Source organism: Helobdella robusta (genome assembly GCF_000326865.2).
Source record: "Helobdella robusta unplaced genomic scaffold HELROscaffold_14, whole genome shotgun sequence".
Classification (NCBI taxonomy): domain Eukaryota; kingdom Metazoa; phylum Annelida; class Clitellata; order Rhynchobdellida; family Glossiphoniidae; genus Helobdella; species Helobdella robusta.
This window is the reverse complement of record NW_008703782.1, coordinates 1,643,490-1,658,238: the sequence shown is the minus strand read 5'-3', so window position 1 is coordinate 1,658,238 and position 14,749 is coordinate 1,643,490. Positions and strand designations below refer to the sequence as shown.

The window sequence follows — 14,749 nt, the reverse complement described above, 5'->3', positions numbered from 1 at the left end:
AATTACACACCATGATGATCAATTTCTTATGTTTGATAGCAATGATGGTCTTAACCAGTGGAAGCTCAATCTGTTTTAGACTATTTTGAGGACACTTGGATTGGAAGACCTAATCGGCGTCAACAACGCAGACCTCCACGTTTTGCATACGACCTGTGAAACTGCTACAATGCTGCTCTCAATGGCTTGCCAAAAACCAACAATTTCTGCGAAGGGTGGCACAGAGCCTTTAGTGAGCTAATTGGAGCTAGCCATCCAACAGTATGGAAATTCATTTCATCCTTGAAAGACGAACAAGCTTTAAATGAAGGAAAAATAGAACAGTATGTTGCTGGTGCCAATCCGCCTCCAAGCAAAAAGGTTTATCGAGACACGGCAGTTCGAATTAAACGTATAGTACAAGATTACGATAACCGGGATAGAATGGATTATCTTCGTGGATTGGCCCATAATTTTAACTTCTAGGCGCATCTCTCTTGACATACTTGCAAATTTTCATTGACATGGTTGAATTTCATTGACATTTTCATTGACATGATTTCATTGACATGGTTGCAAAATAAACACATTTTTGAGTTGAGTTGTTTTAAATTTCATTACAGAAAAGGTTAAGGATAGAAAAGTCCTCAAACTACGTATTTATAATCTACAACATTCATGGGGTGTGTAAGGTGTGTAATTGCAAAAACTGTTTTTCACAATAAATTTTACCCCACTATGAATTTTCCCCCTCGAAGAATTTTCCCCCACGATAAATTTTCCCACGATGAATTTTCCCCCACGATGAATTTTTCCACGATGAATTTTCCCCCACGATGAATTTTCTTACGATGAATTTTCCCACGTTGAATTTTCCCTCACGATGAATTTTCCCACGATGAATTTGCCACGATGAATTTTCCACGATGAATTTTCCGGACACCGGCCATATAAACTGTCCTGTTTAGTGACTGCAAAAAATTAAGACAACTAAAAGTAAATAAACTATCATAAATATTTGTGGGGACAAGTCAGCAAAATTGACAGAATATAATTCATTATAATTCACTTTTGCGACCAAAAAGCTGCCAGATCGACACTTCGACCTACGGTCTATACACAGTCTTTGAGTATCGAACCAATAGCATTCGAACTGTCTCATCGCGCAATAACATCGCGAGACATGGCACGCCTAGCGACTGAGCCAACTCGCCAAGCAGGTGTAAATTTATTAGTGCAACAAACAAAACTCTAGTAGAATGATAAACATGCATAATGGATAGGCAAACATGTTGAATACAAAAGGTTTAATTGATTAATTAATTAATTAATTAAACAAACGCATCTGAGTGATCACTATTTATCCAGCCATTCCAAATAAACAGATTGTTTGATATATGTATTGTATTGTATATAAATACACGCACTGTGTAAGCTGAGACCTTGCATGCATAAACTTATGTTATTTTTAAAACATAAATTTCATTTATTAAAAATGTATAAATACTTTTAATATGAATGTTTTTTTTTAATCTACAAATATTAATAAAAATACGGAATTTTGATAAAAGTGAAGATTGGTTCTTTCATTATCACTACTTCTACTACTGCTGCTACTGCTGCTGCTACTGCTGCTGCTACTGCTACTACTACTGCTGCCACTATTACTACTACTGCTACTATTACCATTACTATTACAACAACTACTACTAATGTGGCATCCAATGGTAATGGAAAATAAATAAATACATAATTGCAGAACATGAGTCCAACCCAATAAAAGCGAGTTTCATTAGCCTGGTAAACGAACACACACACACACACACACACACACACACACACACACACACACACACACACGCACGCACACGCATACAAACAAATATACACTTTATATATACACAATACCTAACTGTTCGAGATCTCAAATTCTATAATAATTGTCTGGTCGGTAGTATGAAATGACAGTTTCCGATTTTATGTGTTTTTATCTAAAAGCTGGTACACATTTTATATATAAGCTTAAACACACTTTTCGGTAAGTCGGAGTGATGAATTTGATTGTGAATAATTTTCTACCTTCTGTCAGTTAAATACGATATTTAATCAGGAAATTGTAAATCTATTATAATTGTTGCTACAAATTATCAGCAATATGAAAAATAACATAATACGTTACATTAAGGGTATATAATGAGTTTATTCTTGCCTGGGGTGAGAAGTATTATTTTTCTCTTTTGGTAAGCCCTGTTAGGTTGTGTCGTGTTGAATTTAAAATTGAAATAAAAGAAAAATGATTCAAACGATCAAGTTAGAACTCCTAAAATATGCAGAAAATACTTCTATAAAAGGCATCTCAAAATTTGTCAAGTCTAACAATGTATTCATCAAAGGACTCTGGTCTTTGTTCTTCATCGTTTCTCTCATCTACATGACGTTTCTGATGTGCAAAGTCTTTCAAAATTATTATAGCTACCCAGTGAACACCATGCGTGGAGAACTGGTAAGGACTTTTTTTTTTATTTTCAAAATCTTTTTGTGAGATTTTTTCGTGTTTTGTTTTTTTAAACTTTACACTGGTTGAATCCGTGTTTCCCTTGCAAGTAATTATTTTTAAAAACTCCAATAAATGTTTTACATGGCGAGGAGGGCGAATAATGATTGTTAAGTTAAATCATTTTTTATGAAATTAAGATTTTACATTGTAACGAAACGTTTTCGGTTATTTCAGTTTTTTTTTTATCTAAATCCTGTTTTGAATATTACGTTAAATTTTTTCCAGATGGATGGTGCGCTAAAATTTCCCGATATCACACTTTGCAATTTGGACATATTTGCAGAAGGCGAGTCTCCATACATGACTAAGAAGAAACATTCAGAGATTCTTCAAAGTTTAAAACCTAAAATTGAAAGGAAGATAAAAAAATCATTTCAAAATCATCTGGTGGGTGAAAAAGAGATAGGCTACGAGTATTTTGAGAGTCTCAGTCAGCATGAGGTCGATGAACGACAAAATGCAGATTCCTATTTGGATAAAATAATTGAAAATAGTTTTAAAATACTTAATTCAATTCCCGGCTACATAATGAGTTTGAAAAAAGATCGCGACAAATCAGTCGACTGCCCAAATTTCATTGTTGATTGCCAATTTTTCGATATGGACTGGTTTCCGATTGACGCCAAATGTTCTGTAAAAAATTTTACAAGAGAATGGAACTCCCAGTACTACACCTGCTACTCGTTACAAATGAATGAGATGAAAATTCCAAACGGCAGCACAGTTAGAGGGTTGAGTCTCTTGTTGAATGTTGGCCCACCATACCCCGGTGAATTGGAATACGACTTTTCAATGACGAGGTCCCAAGCTAGAGGGGTGCAGGTGAATGTGCACAGTCCTGGCACACCTCCTAATTTCAGATGGGGCTTCAGTCTTCCTCCTGGAACTGAAAGTATCGTCGAAATCATTCAAACGGAAAGAATCCGAGAAGATTATCCGTACACCAAGTATTTAAGTGTATTAGAACAATGTGTATATAAAACCAGCAAACGGTTTTCTCGAAAAGTGGTAATCATCGTTATTTTAAATCTCGTTATTTATAAATTCTCACTTCATTAAAATTGTTTTTTGCTCTATATTATAAAGTTTTGAAAATGCAGTGCCATTTAAAATTTTTTTCCTTTTTTATATAATTTACTAAAATATTTATATTATACTTAGTCTCAGATTGAATCATATCATATCATTCATCACTCACTCTACTGAGCTAACTTAAAACAGCATAAACCTCGCTCGCATGACATCATCAGCTATCATCTTATAGCCGAATCAAGTTCTTTTTTTAAAACATTAAGTTATTTTAGCTGGTTAATTAACTCCTCCCTCTCGTTACATATTCAGCTCTGGCTGCTCTAAAGCTGAAAAAATGTCGCAGGCCCCGGAGTACAACTACTCGAGAGATTTGTGCATGGATTTCTGCAAGCAACAGCACATTAAAGAGAACTGCGGTTGCTACACGCATCTTCTGAATGTTCCATCTAACGACACCAAGTTGTGCGGCTACAACGTCAGCGATACAGGAGATAACATGTTGGCAAACTTTTTCTGTCTCATTAAATTTTTAAATTTGGATCAAAGCCAAAAATGTAGAAATACTTGTTTAGTACCGTGCAAGGAATCCGTCTACGACACGCTCCTGGCCACAGCTACCTGGCCTCAGGCGTCAGTTCGACGTAGCATATTCAAAAAATATATCGAAGGTAACTGCACTGGCTACAAAGATGTTGTATCTAGGTACGCCAGTTACTATGAAAATTATAATGCCTCATCCAGTGTGTCTGCGCCGAAGTTAACAGAAATCGAAGAATCCTTTCTGGAAATAAAATTAGGCATGAAACAAGGTTTTCCTTTTTCGGAGAAGGACAGCCAGGCTTACACGACTGATGCCATGGTAGGGACAGTGGGAGGAATGTTGTCCCTCTGGTTGGGCATCACAGTGGCCAGTGCCGTCGAGGTCGTTGAACTCATCTGCCTGCTGTTGAATCGACTCTGGGACGTAAAGAAACCTACTTGCTTAAGGGGCAAATACAGCGTTGAGAATATGAAAAATGCGAGTGAAACTCATCCTAATGAATATGGAAATTTTTCCAACGATGCAATTCGTTGTATTGATTGCAAGGCAGTCATCAAGAGATCTGATGAGAATGGCAGAAATGAATTTAACAAATATTAATTACATTTATTTACATTTTAAAAACTTTTAACATCAACGACAATTTTTTTCTTCAAATGTTTTCTGATTTTCAATTTAATTTATTCCTTTCTTTGAAGCTTTGAGTGTGTATACAATTTTCACATTTAGCAACTTAAAATTCGTCGTATAACTCTTGACACTATATTAATGTGATTTTACTATTTATGACGTTACGAAACTTAGCCGTAGCTTTATCAAATTCTTTAACCTAAAAATTCTTAAAACTTGGCTGAGGAACATGATTTTTCAAATTTAGCTTTTTCTTATTGAATTTTTTTTAAGAACGATGATTTTTTCATAAAATTAAAACTCATATAAGGGCATTTCAATTCTAAAGGCCTAGACTTGCGAATGAAAAGAAATTCGTATGAGCCTAGAGAACGCTTTTACGTATGATTCATTTGAATATAGATCAAATCAATCGTACGTCCAGTTTAAATAAGATATAAGTTAATTTTATCTGGCAAACCGATTGTCAACAATTGCTTTAACGAATATAAGCCTCTCCTAACTTACTGATCATTCTTAAAATTTCATTAAATAAATTTGAAACAAAAAACAAACAAACGAACGAACGAACAAACACAATCGCAAACAAACAACCAAAAAAGTGAACAAAATAAATGAATAGATATAATTTTCCAGTTTATCCACAGCAGTATACATGGCTATACAATAAAACCATTGTAAAAATCAATAGAAAAATAACTGACAGAAAAAAACTACGTATGCTTTTAAACCATATTCCCTATATACATGTACGTGTATCATATATAGTAATCCATTGGACTTTAACAAAATCAAAACTTTCGATGTTACAATACATAAATATTTTCCGAAATAATAGCCCGCCAGTTACAATTGATTATTTAAAATAAAATGATTGGCAGGTTGGTGTGTTCGATGCGTTTTAGTTGCATGGTTTATCTGCCCCTCTGATCGGTGTGTGTGTGTGTGTGTGTGTGTGTGGGTGTTTGTGATGTGTGGGTGTTTGTGATGTGTGGGTGTTTGTGATGTGTGGGTGGGTGTTTGTGATGTGTGGGTGGGTGTTTGTGATGTGTGGGTGGGTGTTTGTGATGTGTGTTCTACTAAATGTGCGTATTTGTGTGTGTGCTTGATTTGTAATATTTTGCATGGCTGTTTATATGTATGTACATGTATATATATAAACGTTTTTTCTGTTTGAACAAACATTCATAAATTAATTTAAAAACAATATTGGCATGTCATAATGAAAATATACATTACTGTACGGATAATAATAATTACATTGATGTTAGCATTGTTCCTGTAAGCGTATTAGCTGCAATCCCCCATTTTTCCATACAAACTGCAAATCACCTTTTCAATAAATCGTTCTTATGGAATTTGTCTGGAACATTGGAAGCACTTACGAGCAAATGCTATTTTTTGCTCATACAATAACAATTGCCTTAACAACGCAAACCATAAGCTTATTTATAAAACTATATTATAAATTGTTAATATACAAATGATGATGTTTTTTATGGGGTAGCAGTTGTAGTAGTAGGTGATATAGCGCAAATTGGCCAAATATTTTATCTGAAATTTGTCTTGAAAGAGTTGTTAATTCTTGTAATTTTTGCCCCAATTGTAAAATTACAACAAATTATGAGAGTAATAAACTTGAAAGAATTCAAAATCCTGAGTAAAATTTTATCAGCGATCAAAATAGAACTAAAAAATTACGTCGAAAATGCATCCATCAATGGCGTCCCAAGGTTTTTCAAGTCAAAGAGCACATTCGTCAAAATTCTCTGGTTCCTAGTTCTACTCATTTCATCTGTTTGCATGGGACTTTTCATGTCCGGATTGTTTCAGTCCTACTATGGCTATCCGGTATACACGGAGCGTAGAGAATTAGTATGGAATGTATTTTTTTTTATGTTTCTCAAGAATTCATTCACTTTGTGGCAAATTTTTTCATAAAGCCTGTATGCTTCAGTTGAATGAAGTAAAATAATTTGAATGATCGACATGTAAGATTAAAATTTTCCTCAACTGGCGTAAAAAATTATGAAATAATAATTATAATTTTATAATAAAAGACAGTCGTAACTTTCGTCTGGAAGAAATAATTTTTATGTGTTGAAACGATTGGCTCCTTTTTTTCTAGTTTATTTATTTATTTATTGGAATAAAATAACAAAAAGTTTACTTATGATAACAGTTATTATAAATGCATAACCTTTCTATTAATTTTTTATTAATGTTATTATTTTAAATAATAAATTTTTTTTTCGAGACGAAACAAAAGTTGAAATTCCCCGACATCACGATTTGCAATCTGAACATCTTCGCCGAGGGAGAGCCTAGAAACCACACCATATTCGAATATTTCGATCGTGTTGCTGAACAAGAAGGTGACATAAAATATATGCTGAAGGAGGCCATCAACTTTTATAGAAACATGACCAACGTGAATCCAATACCTAATCAGGATGACAATTATGACTATCCAGATGACGAAATTTTCAACAAAACAATAAATTACATTCTCAACAATGATATAGACACGCTTGCAAACAACAGTTATGGTTTATTCGGGTCCTCAGCTGGCTACCTCATCAACACAAAAATGGAACGCGAAGAAACTATCGACTGTCCTGAAATCGTTGTCGACTGTTCGTTCTTTGATATGAATTGGTTTCCAATTAATGCTTATTGCTCCATTGAAAACTTCACAAGAGAATGGAACGCCAACTACTACACATGCTACACAATACGAGTCAGTGTGTTGACAGTTCCAGATGGCAGCACGGTTAGAGGGTTGAGTCTCTTGTTGAATGTTGGCCCTCCGTATCTAGAAAATTTAAATTACAAATTTTCACTGACGAGTTCTCGAGCCAGAGGAGTGCAGGTGAGTGTGCACAGTCCTGGCACTCCCGCTGACCTCAAACGGGGCTTCAGTGTCGCGCCCGGAACCGAAAATATCGTCGACATTACACAAACAAAGAAAACAAGACAAGATTATCCATACACAAGGTATGTTTTTAAAATTTCCTAATCAACTAAAACTTTGTCTACCGAAGTTAACAAAAGGGTTGAACTACAATAAATTGCTGACGTTAAGACAAATCTTTTAAGTTGCAATGTCTCTACAAGTAAAACTATGTCTGCTTTTAAAAAATATTTATACTTTAAAATCTAACTAAAGTTGTTTAACTTTTAATAAAAAAAAATTAAAAAACAAATCATATAATCATCAGTATATTATCTTTATAAATCAGCAAATCAAAATATTTTCCAGTTTGGGATGTACAAAGGAGACAACAATGCCATTCGCCCCAGATTACAAATACTCAAAGAACTTGTGCTTGGAGTACTGTGCTCAATCTTACATCAAAGAGAATTGTGATTGTTACACACATCTCTTGAGTGTACCTCCTAACGGTGGCACTCCGTTGTGTGGTAACATCTCGTGGTCGTTGAGTCAAAATTTCAGTTCATTCTCATACTTTATCTGCTCCGTTGTTAAAATGAATTCGATTCCTAAGAGCGAATGTGAATCTTCATGTCTGGTGCCTTGTGAGGAGATGATGTACGAGGCGCAACTTACGTCGACTTCCTGGCCTCAACCTTCTATGCAGATGGACATATTTAATAAATATATCAAGGATTACTGCGGGGACAACGAAGATGTTCTTTCAAGATATAGCAACTATTATTCAAGAAAAGAAGATATTCCCATTTCAAAATTAACAGAAATTTCGGAATCTTTTCTCGAGATGAAGTTCATCATGAAACAAAGTTGTCCGTATTTAGAGGAGAACATACAGACCTATACGATGGAAGTGCTGATTGGAGTGGTGGGCGGGATGTTGTCCCTTTGGTTGGGGTTGACTGTTGCCAGTGGAGCTGAGGTTATTGAGTTGATATTTTTGTTACTGAAATGTATTTGGGACAATAGAAAGCTATCTCCGGTCACTAGCAGCTCAGTTGATGTTCAAAACAAGGAAAATATCTCGGAGGAATAATCAAATTTAACTGATGTTGAATATGGAGTTGAAAATTTTGAATGACAAAAATTGAATCTCAGTTTCACAAACATCTAAAAAATTAAGTGAAATGTAACAAAAATTTTAATAAATTCTTCATTGTGAACAATATTGTTGACATTATAATTGTGTTGTTAAAGTTTAAATAATTAAACTTATTCATTAAACCATTTTTTCGTATTAGACATTCCTCGCCGTTATTCACAAACCTTAATTTTTTCAAAGTTGCACTAATTTTCAATTACCCTTCAAAATCTTTAAAACTAGATCATCGTTGCGTGAATCTCTCTCTTGATGTTTAGCACCATAGTATGAACCCATTTAAAGTTTTATTTGTTATCAAAATAATAATTGATAACATTACATTTTTTTCGCTTGACTTTACATTAAAAATTTTCCTTTCAAATGTTTCCACCAAAACAATAGGCAAACATGGTACCACTAATTGCTACCGCAACTACAATAACAATTATAATGTACATTGATTTTCTGATGGGATTATTTTTAACAAATTGAAAAAATCTCAAATGTCATTCGACCCGGAAAATCGAAAGCTTTTTGCGGCTCGGTAGAGTAGTTGAACACAATGTTTGCAACTTTTGTCTGCGTGGAAATGTGGAAATGTTTGTAGATGGATAAGGTGGGTAGATAAGGTGTGCAGTGTGTGAAGATGTGTGTGCGATCTGTGGATGTGTGTGTAGAGGTGAGTGGTGTGTATAAATGTACGTGTAGTAGTACGTCTGTGGAATATGAGAGTATCTATGAGTTCTATGAAAGAATGCGTTGGCAGGGAATAAGTTGCCAAATTTAAAATAAATGCTGAATATTTGAATAAACAATCGTTCGAGATAGTATAGAGGTAGAGCAACCTTTCTTGCGTTACACTGATCGAGTTTGATTCTGATGAAATGCCACGTTGTATATGTATATGCTGTGTGTGTTTGTGTGTGTGTGTTGTATGTGTGTATAATATAACTAAACATGATGTAATCTCAACAAGTTAATAACAATAAGAAAAAGTAGCTTATTTTTTTGTATTGCTACATATATGGTTTAAGCTTTGTTATGTTGAGTCATGAAAAAAAAAATAAGAAGAAAAATCGATCCTCGTTTATAATTCATATCTTCTTATATTACTTCTTCATCTTAAATATGTGCGTACATGTACAATGTACATTTCTACAATTAACATATGTATATATATATATATGTATATATATATATATATATATATATATATACATATATATATTTTTATCCGTTTATTTTTCAAACATTAAAAATAATTTGGAAAAAAAGGGTCCAGCATAACAACGAGTGTTTTTTTCAGCCAACCCCAAAACATCCATTCCATACATTTAAAGTCACATATTCAATTGATCACACACAAAAAAAGTAATAACGGAAATAGTTATGATCAAACATTATTAATAATATAATAGTAATATCCAATTGTACATCACATAGACAAACATTCATACACAACACTCATGCGCACACATCTAAGCATAAAACCCAATCAAGAAAATGTATAAAACAAAAGTAACTATATAGAAAAAAAATTATAAAATATTATGACAAACATATGAAATAGGTCTTTAATTGAATTTTGAAATCATTATAATTTGTCAAAGCCCTCAAATAAAATGGCAGTCCATTCCAAACCAACGGCGCATAATAGAAAAACTGACGAGCACTAATTTTATTCAATATTAAATTTGTTTTAATTAAGAGTTTATCATTAGATCGGGTGTTTGAAATTCTATTGTACTCAATTAAATTTATGATGTGTTTATTTAGTTTATTATTTTCATGAATAATTCTAAAAATTAATAAACATGTTTTATATTTATTTACTTCATAAACAGCCATAATTTGGTTATCAAAAAATATATTTTTATTTATGGAACTGTTGAAATAATCATCTGAGAACAATGATTTGACGTATCTTTTTTGTATTAAATATAAATTATTTAGTTCTGTTTTATTTGCATTCCCCCAAACTAAATTACAATAATAAAGGTAGGGAAAAATAGTTGAGTTATATAAAATTTTCTTAATGTTCTTATTTAAAAAAGGTTTAATTTTCAGAAACATTAATATATATAATATATATATAATATATATATAATATATACACACATGTACGTAAGTATCTTTGTGTACACTTATATGGGGTGTTTATATTTTAGCTGATCATTCAAAATCATTGTCTGAGTTTTCTCATTGTCGGTATTTGGTATGATTTTCCTGTTTGTGCTTGTTTGTTTGTATGTCGTTCGTTCATTCGTTCGTTATTTTGTGAGATATTCATTGTGTTTTGGTGTCTTATAAATTTTGATTTTAATATTAAACGATAGGCTTAATATTCTGCTATTTAACTGCTTGTTAAACTTCATTTTGTTCAGATTTCGTTAAAATAGCAATTTCAATTAACTATTTATATTTTCCATAATAATAAACTAAAAATAATTAGCTCTGAAATACTTTATGCTGGTGTCTTCTCCATTCACTAAGTACATTTACTAGGTACATTAAATTAACTGGTTACTTATGATGTCCATTATTATTTGTCTGAAAACCGGTCAAAAACAAGATTTCTAAGGTTAAATGCGTTTTCTGAATGATCGTTTTGTATAAATATAACTAAGTTCTTTCAATTTTTGTTTTTATTTAAAAAACAATTAAATTAAAAAATTAAACTTCTAATTTTGTCTCATTGATTTGGACAGGTTAAATGGTTTATATTTCAATCTCGAAGACAGTCAATAAAATGCTGGAAATCATTAATTTTACAAACAAGTAAAGACCAGCCCCAGAGTTCTGAAAATAAGGCTTTGTAGATAAATAAATTCATGTTTTCATATCATAGAAACATAATATAAACATATATATTGTAATTAACCGTTTCAAGAAGACAAAATTAATCATATTTGCAAAAGTCAAAATGTTGGATGTCACCAGACAAGAGCTTTTGAAGTACGGAGAAAACACTTCAGTAAGAGGGATACCAAAATTTTTCAAATCCAAAGACATTTTCCTAAAACTCCTATGGCTCGTTTTCTTCCTCGGGTCCACTGCAGTCATGATCTACCTCTTGGTTCTGCTCTTTACAAGGTACTACTCCTGGCCCGTTGCATCAAAGTATGGAGAAAAAGTAAGTCTGTATGTTCATGGATATTTATTACAAAAAAACTTTTTTCGTATTGTTTTGTATTTTTTTATAAATTAATCTAAAAAACAACTATCTTTTTTTATCTTGATGATAATCTTTTTAAAAATTTGGGAAACTTTTCAAAGCAATAATTTAAAAAATTGTAAATACTTATAACAAACAACCATTTGAAGATTGGTCATAATTTAGCCTTCCCCGACATTACAATTTGCAATTTGGACCCACTGGCGGAAGGAGAACCCACGGAGTTATCGTTGAATTTTTATTTAGAATTCGTGATCAAAAACCAAAATTTTATGATGGATGCATTGAAGGGTAGTGATAACGACACTGATTTTGTGGACAAATCAATAAATACAGATGAATTTATTAGAACAATGTATGACGAGATTTTTTCAGTTCCAGGTTATATATTAAATTTAAGAAAAGATCGTCCAAAATCTAACGATTGCCCAAATTTCATCGTCGACTGTAATTTCTTTGGGATGGACTGGTTTGGGATTGAAAATCCATGTTCCGCAGCCAACTTTTCGAGACGTTGGAATGCAAATTATTACACGTGCTACACAATGAGAACGAGCAACTTGACGACATCTAACCCGACAATTAGAGGGTTAAGTTTGTTGTTGAACGTCGGTCCACCCAATCGCATACAAGTACCTTTCAAATCTTCACTGACGAGTTCCCAGGCCAGAGGAGTGCAGGTGAGTGTACACAGTCCTGGCACTCCCCCTGACCTTAAGCGAGGCTTCAGTATCGCTCCTGGAACTGAAAGTATCGTCGACATTGTTCAAACTGAAAGAACGCGTCAAGATAAACCCTACAATGAGTTCGTATATAAAGTACTTAAATTATTATATTATGTAGTTATTATATAAAGTAGTTAAAATTTAGCTAAAAAATTGTATTATTATCTTTGTTTATATTTCAAAAATTAATTTATTAATTGAAACTTCAGACTAGGATGCACTCGAGAGAAAACGATGCCTCACTCACCTACAGACAAATACACATCTGATCTCTGCTTGGAATATTGTCATCAAAACGTTACACAAAGTTTATGTGGTTGTATGTCACATATTTTAAGCATACCGGACTCTTATTTCAACAATGTTACTCTGTGTGGAAATTACAGTCTATACGATACGTCCATAAATGTACTAGAATCATTCCTAAATACTACTTTAGAATTGATCTGCGCTCATGCATTATTCGATCCTAAGATAGAAGAAAACTGTGTGAATCAGTGTTTGATGCCTTGTAATGAGACTATTTATGAGACATATTATTCATCTACATCCTGGCCCCAACCATCGGTTCAACTCAGTCTATTTCAAAATTATTTCGTAGATAGTGATTGCCTAGCTTCAAATGCCAATGTCAGTGCAAGATTTGCCAACTATCTGAAGGTTTTCAAAAATTGCACCAAAATTACTTGCGAGATTCCTTACTACAGCAATTTAACTCAAATTGAAGAGTCATTTTTGCAGATCAAATTTTTAATGAAGCAAAACTTTCCATATTATTTGGCGGAAAATCCTGCATACTCTTGGGACGTGATGGTTGGAACAGTTGGAGGAATGTTGTCCCTATGGTTGGGGATCACGGCCGCGAGTGGGGTTGAAGTAATAGAGCTGGTCTACATGCTGTTCAAACGTTGTTGGGAGAAGAAAAAATCAAAGTCGAGGACAAAAGAAATGACTAGCACTGCGGAAAATATTTCGTCGAATGGGGAAAGAATGCCTTCGGATGGTACTCAACTTGATAAAATTTCTGCTTCTGCTACAAATAGAAGCAAAACATCAAACAACGCTACTGATCATGGTCAGAGATCGGATTTAGATCTATTTGAGCAATTTTACATCAATAACAGAGGATCTAAGAATAAAATTAAAAACTCAGCTAACGGCTACTTGTCGGAAATTTCCTAATCAAAAGAAATGTTTCAGAAATGTTCGAATATTGAAATTGGAATTAGGTAAATGATGAGTGAAGAACTGAAATATTTACGAAAACTTGAAAAAATCGTCGTCGTTTTCGTTCAAAAAATTATATTTTCTGATGCCTGATACGCCTATTATTTCAGAACAATTTAAAATTAATGGTTTCCTAAGAGAAGGATAATTTTGCAATTTTTAAATGCCGCTCTCATAGATCAACGTGGCCAACATTAGTTTGCTCAATTTTCTCATTATATTTCTATATCCTTCGTGGCAAGGAGGGAAAGGGAGGTGAAATCTTACGGGATATTTTGTTCATTCTCTATTTCTTTTCCTGAAATTATGAAAATTTTGTTATAAATCTTTCTGTCATGCGTGTTCAGTACGCACCAAAGAAATTTGTTTCTTTGAGGCTTTATTTTCTGTTACTCTTTTTTATTTTATTCATAAACTTATTTCCATTTTTTTCAAATGTTTAAGGCCTTATTTCAAACTATTGAGAATTCATCTGTTAGTCAAAAAGTGTGTTTTTCTTCTTCAATTTTTCACACCTTTATCGTATACAACAAATATTATATTTGCCATCTTCAAAATTTTGATTAAAATTATTTCGCCATAAAAACTTGGGTGACAAAATTTAATTTTGGCTCAACAGAAACCGCGATCAGAAGGTTGATTCTCGACGTTCTTTCATTGCAGTCACGTATAAAAGCGTCGTTTTTAAAGACAGCTGGCGTAAAAACATTGTGAAAAGTTATCGCAGAACTCAAATGTTAAATTTTCACTGCAAATAATTCATTTTTCAATGTTAATTAGCTAGGACCAGGACCATTCAAATGTTACCATTAGTATGTTAAATGGTTCCTCTATCTAGTTTTTGTTTTT

The 14,749-nt window shown here is 33.0% G+C and overlaps 5 protein-coding genes across 5 annotated transcripts in view; all 5 read left to right on the top strand.

The window, feature by feature from the left end:
- Positions 1 to 1,182, top strand: part of HELRODRAFT_168839 (hypothetical protein) — a gene marked incomplete at both ends in the record, with an annotated part of 1,498 nt that extends 316 nt beyond the window's left edge. Inside the window, 3 exons of the mRNA XM_009014693.1 lie at positions 215 to 360; positions 603 to 671; positions 1,072 to 1,182. Of these exons, the coding sequence (XP_009012941.1) occupies positions 215 to 360; positions 603 to 671; positions 1,072 to 1,182 (326 nt within the window). The remainder of the gene's footprint in view (positions 1 to 214; positions 361 to 602; positions 672 to 1,071) is intronic.
- A 907-nt stretch (positions 1,183 to 2,089) lies between these two features.
- On the top strand, positions 2,090 to 4,709 carry HELRODRAFT_190660 (hypothetical protein; the record flags this gene model as incomplete). Its single annotated transcript, XM_009014692.1, has 3 exons — positions 2,090 to 2,482; positions 2,762 to 3,483; positions 3,878 to 4,709. The coding sequence occupies exons 1-3, from the start codon at positions 2,273 to 2,275 to the stop codon at positions 4,707 to 4,709; spliced, it is 1,764 nt and encodes a 587-aa protein (XP_009012940.1). The 5' UTR covers positions 2,090 to 2,272.
- A 1,653-nt stretch (positions 4,710 to 6,362) lies between these two features.
- Positions 6,363 to 7,758, top strand: HELRODRAFT_168837 (hypothetical protein; the record flags this gene model as incomplete). Its single annotated transcript, XM_009014691.1, has 2 exons — positions 6,363 to 6,623; positions 6,997 to 7,758. The coding sequence occupies 2 exons, from the start codon at positions 6,363 to 6,365 to the stop codon at positions 7,756 to 7,758; spliced, it is 1,023 nt and encodes a 340-aa protein (XP_009012939.1).
- Positions 7,759 to 8,026: 268 nt separating this feature from the next.
- Positions 8,027 to 8,728, top strand: HELRODRAFT_168836 (hypothetical protein; the record flags this gene model as incomplete). Its single annotated transcript, XM_009014690.1, has 1 exon — positions 8,027 to 8,728. One exon carries the CDS (start codon positions 8,027 to 8,029, stop codon positions 8,726 to 8,728), a length of 702 nt encoding a protein of 233 aa, XP_009012938.1.
- A 2,968-nt stretch (positions 8,729 to 11,696) lies between these two features.
- On the top strand, positions 11,697 to 13,855 carry HELRODRAFT_168835 (hypothetical protein; the record flags this gene model as incomplete). Its single annotated transcript, XM_009014689.1, has 3 exons — positions 11,697 to 11,906; positions 12,098 to 12,753; positions 12,883 to 13,855. 3 exons carry the CDS (start codon positions 11,697 to 11,699, stop codon positions 13,853 to 13,855), a joined length of 1,839 nt encoding a protein of 612 aa, XP_009012937.1.
- Between the last annotated feature and the right edge of the window lie 894 nt (positions 13,856 to 14,749).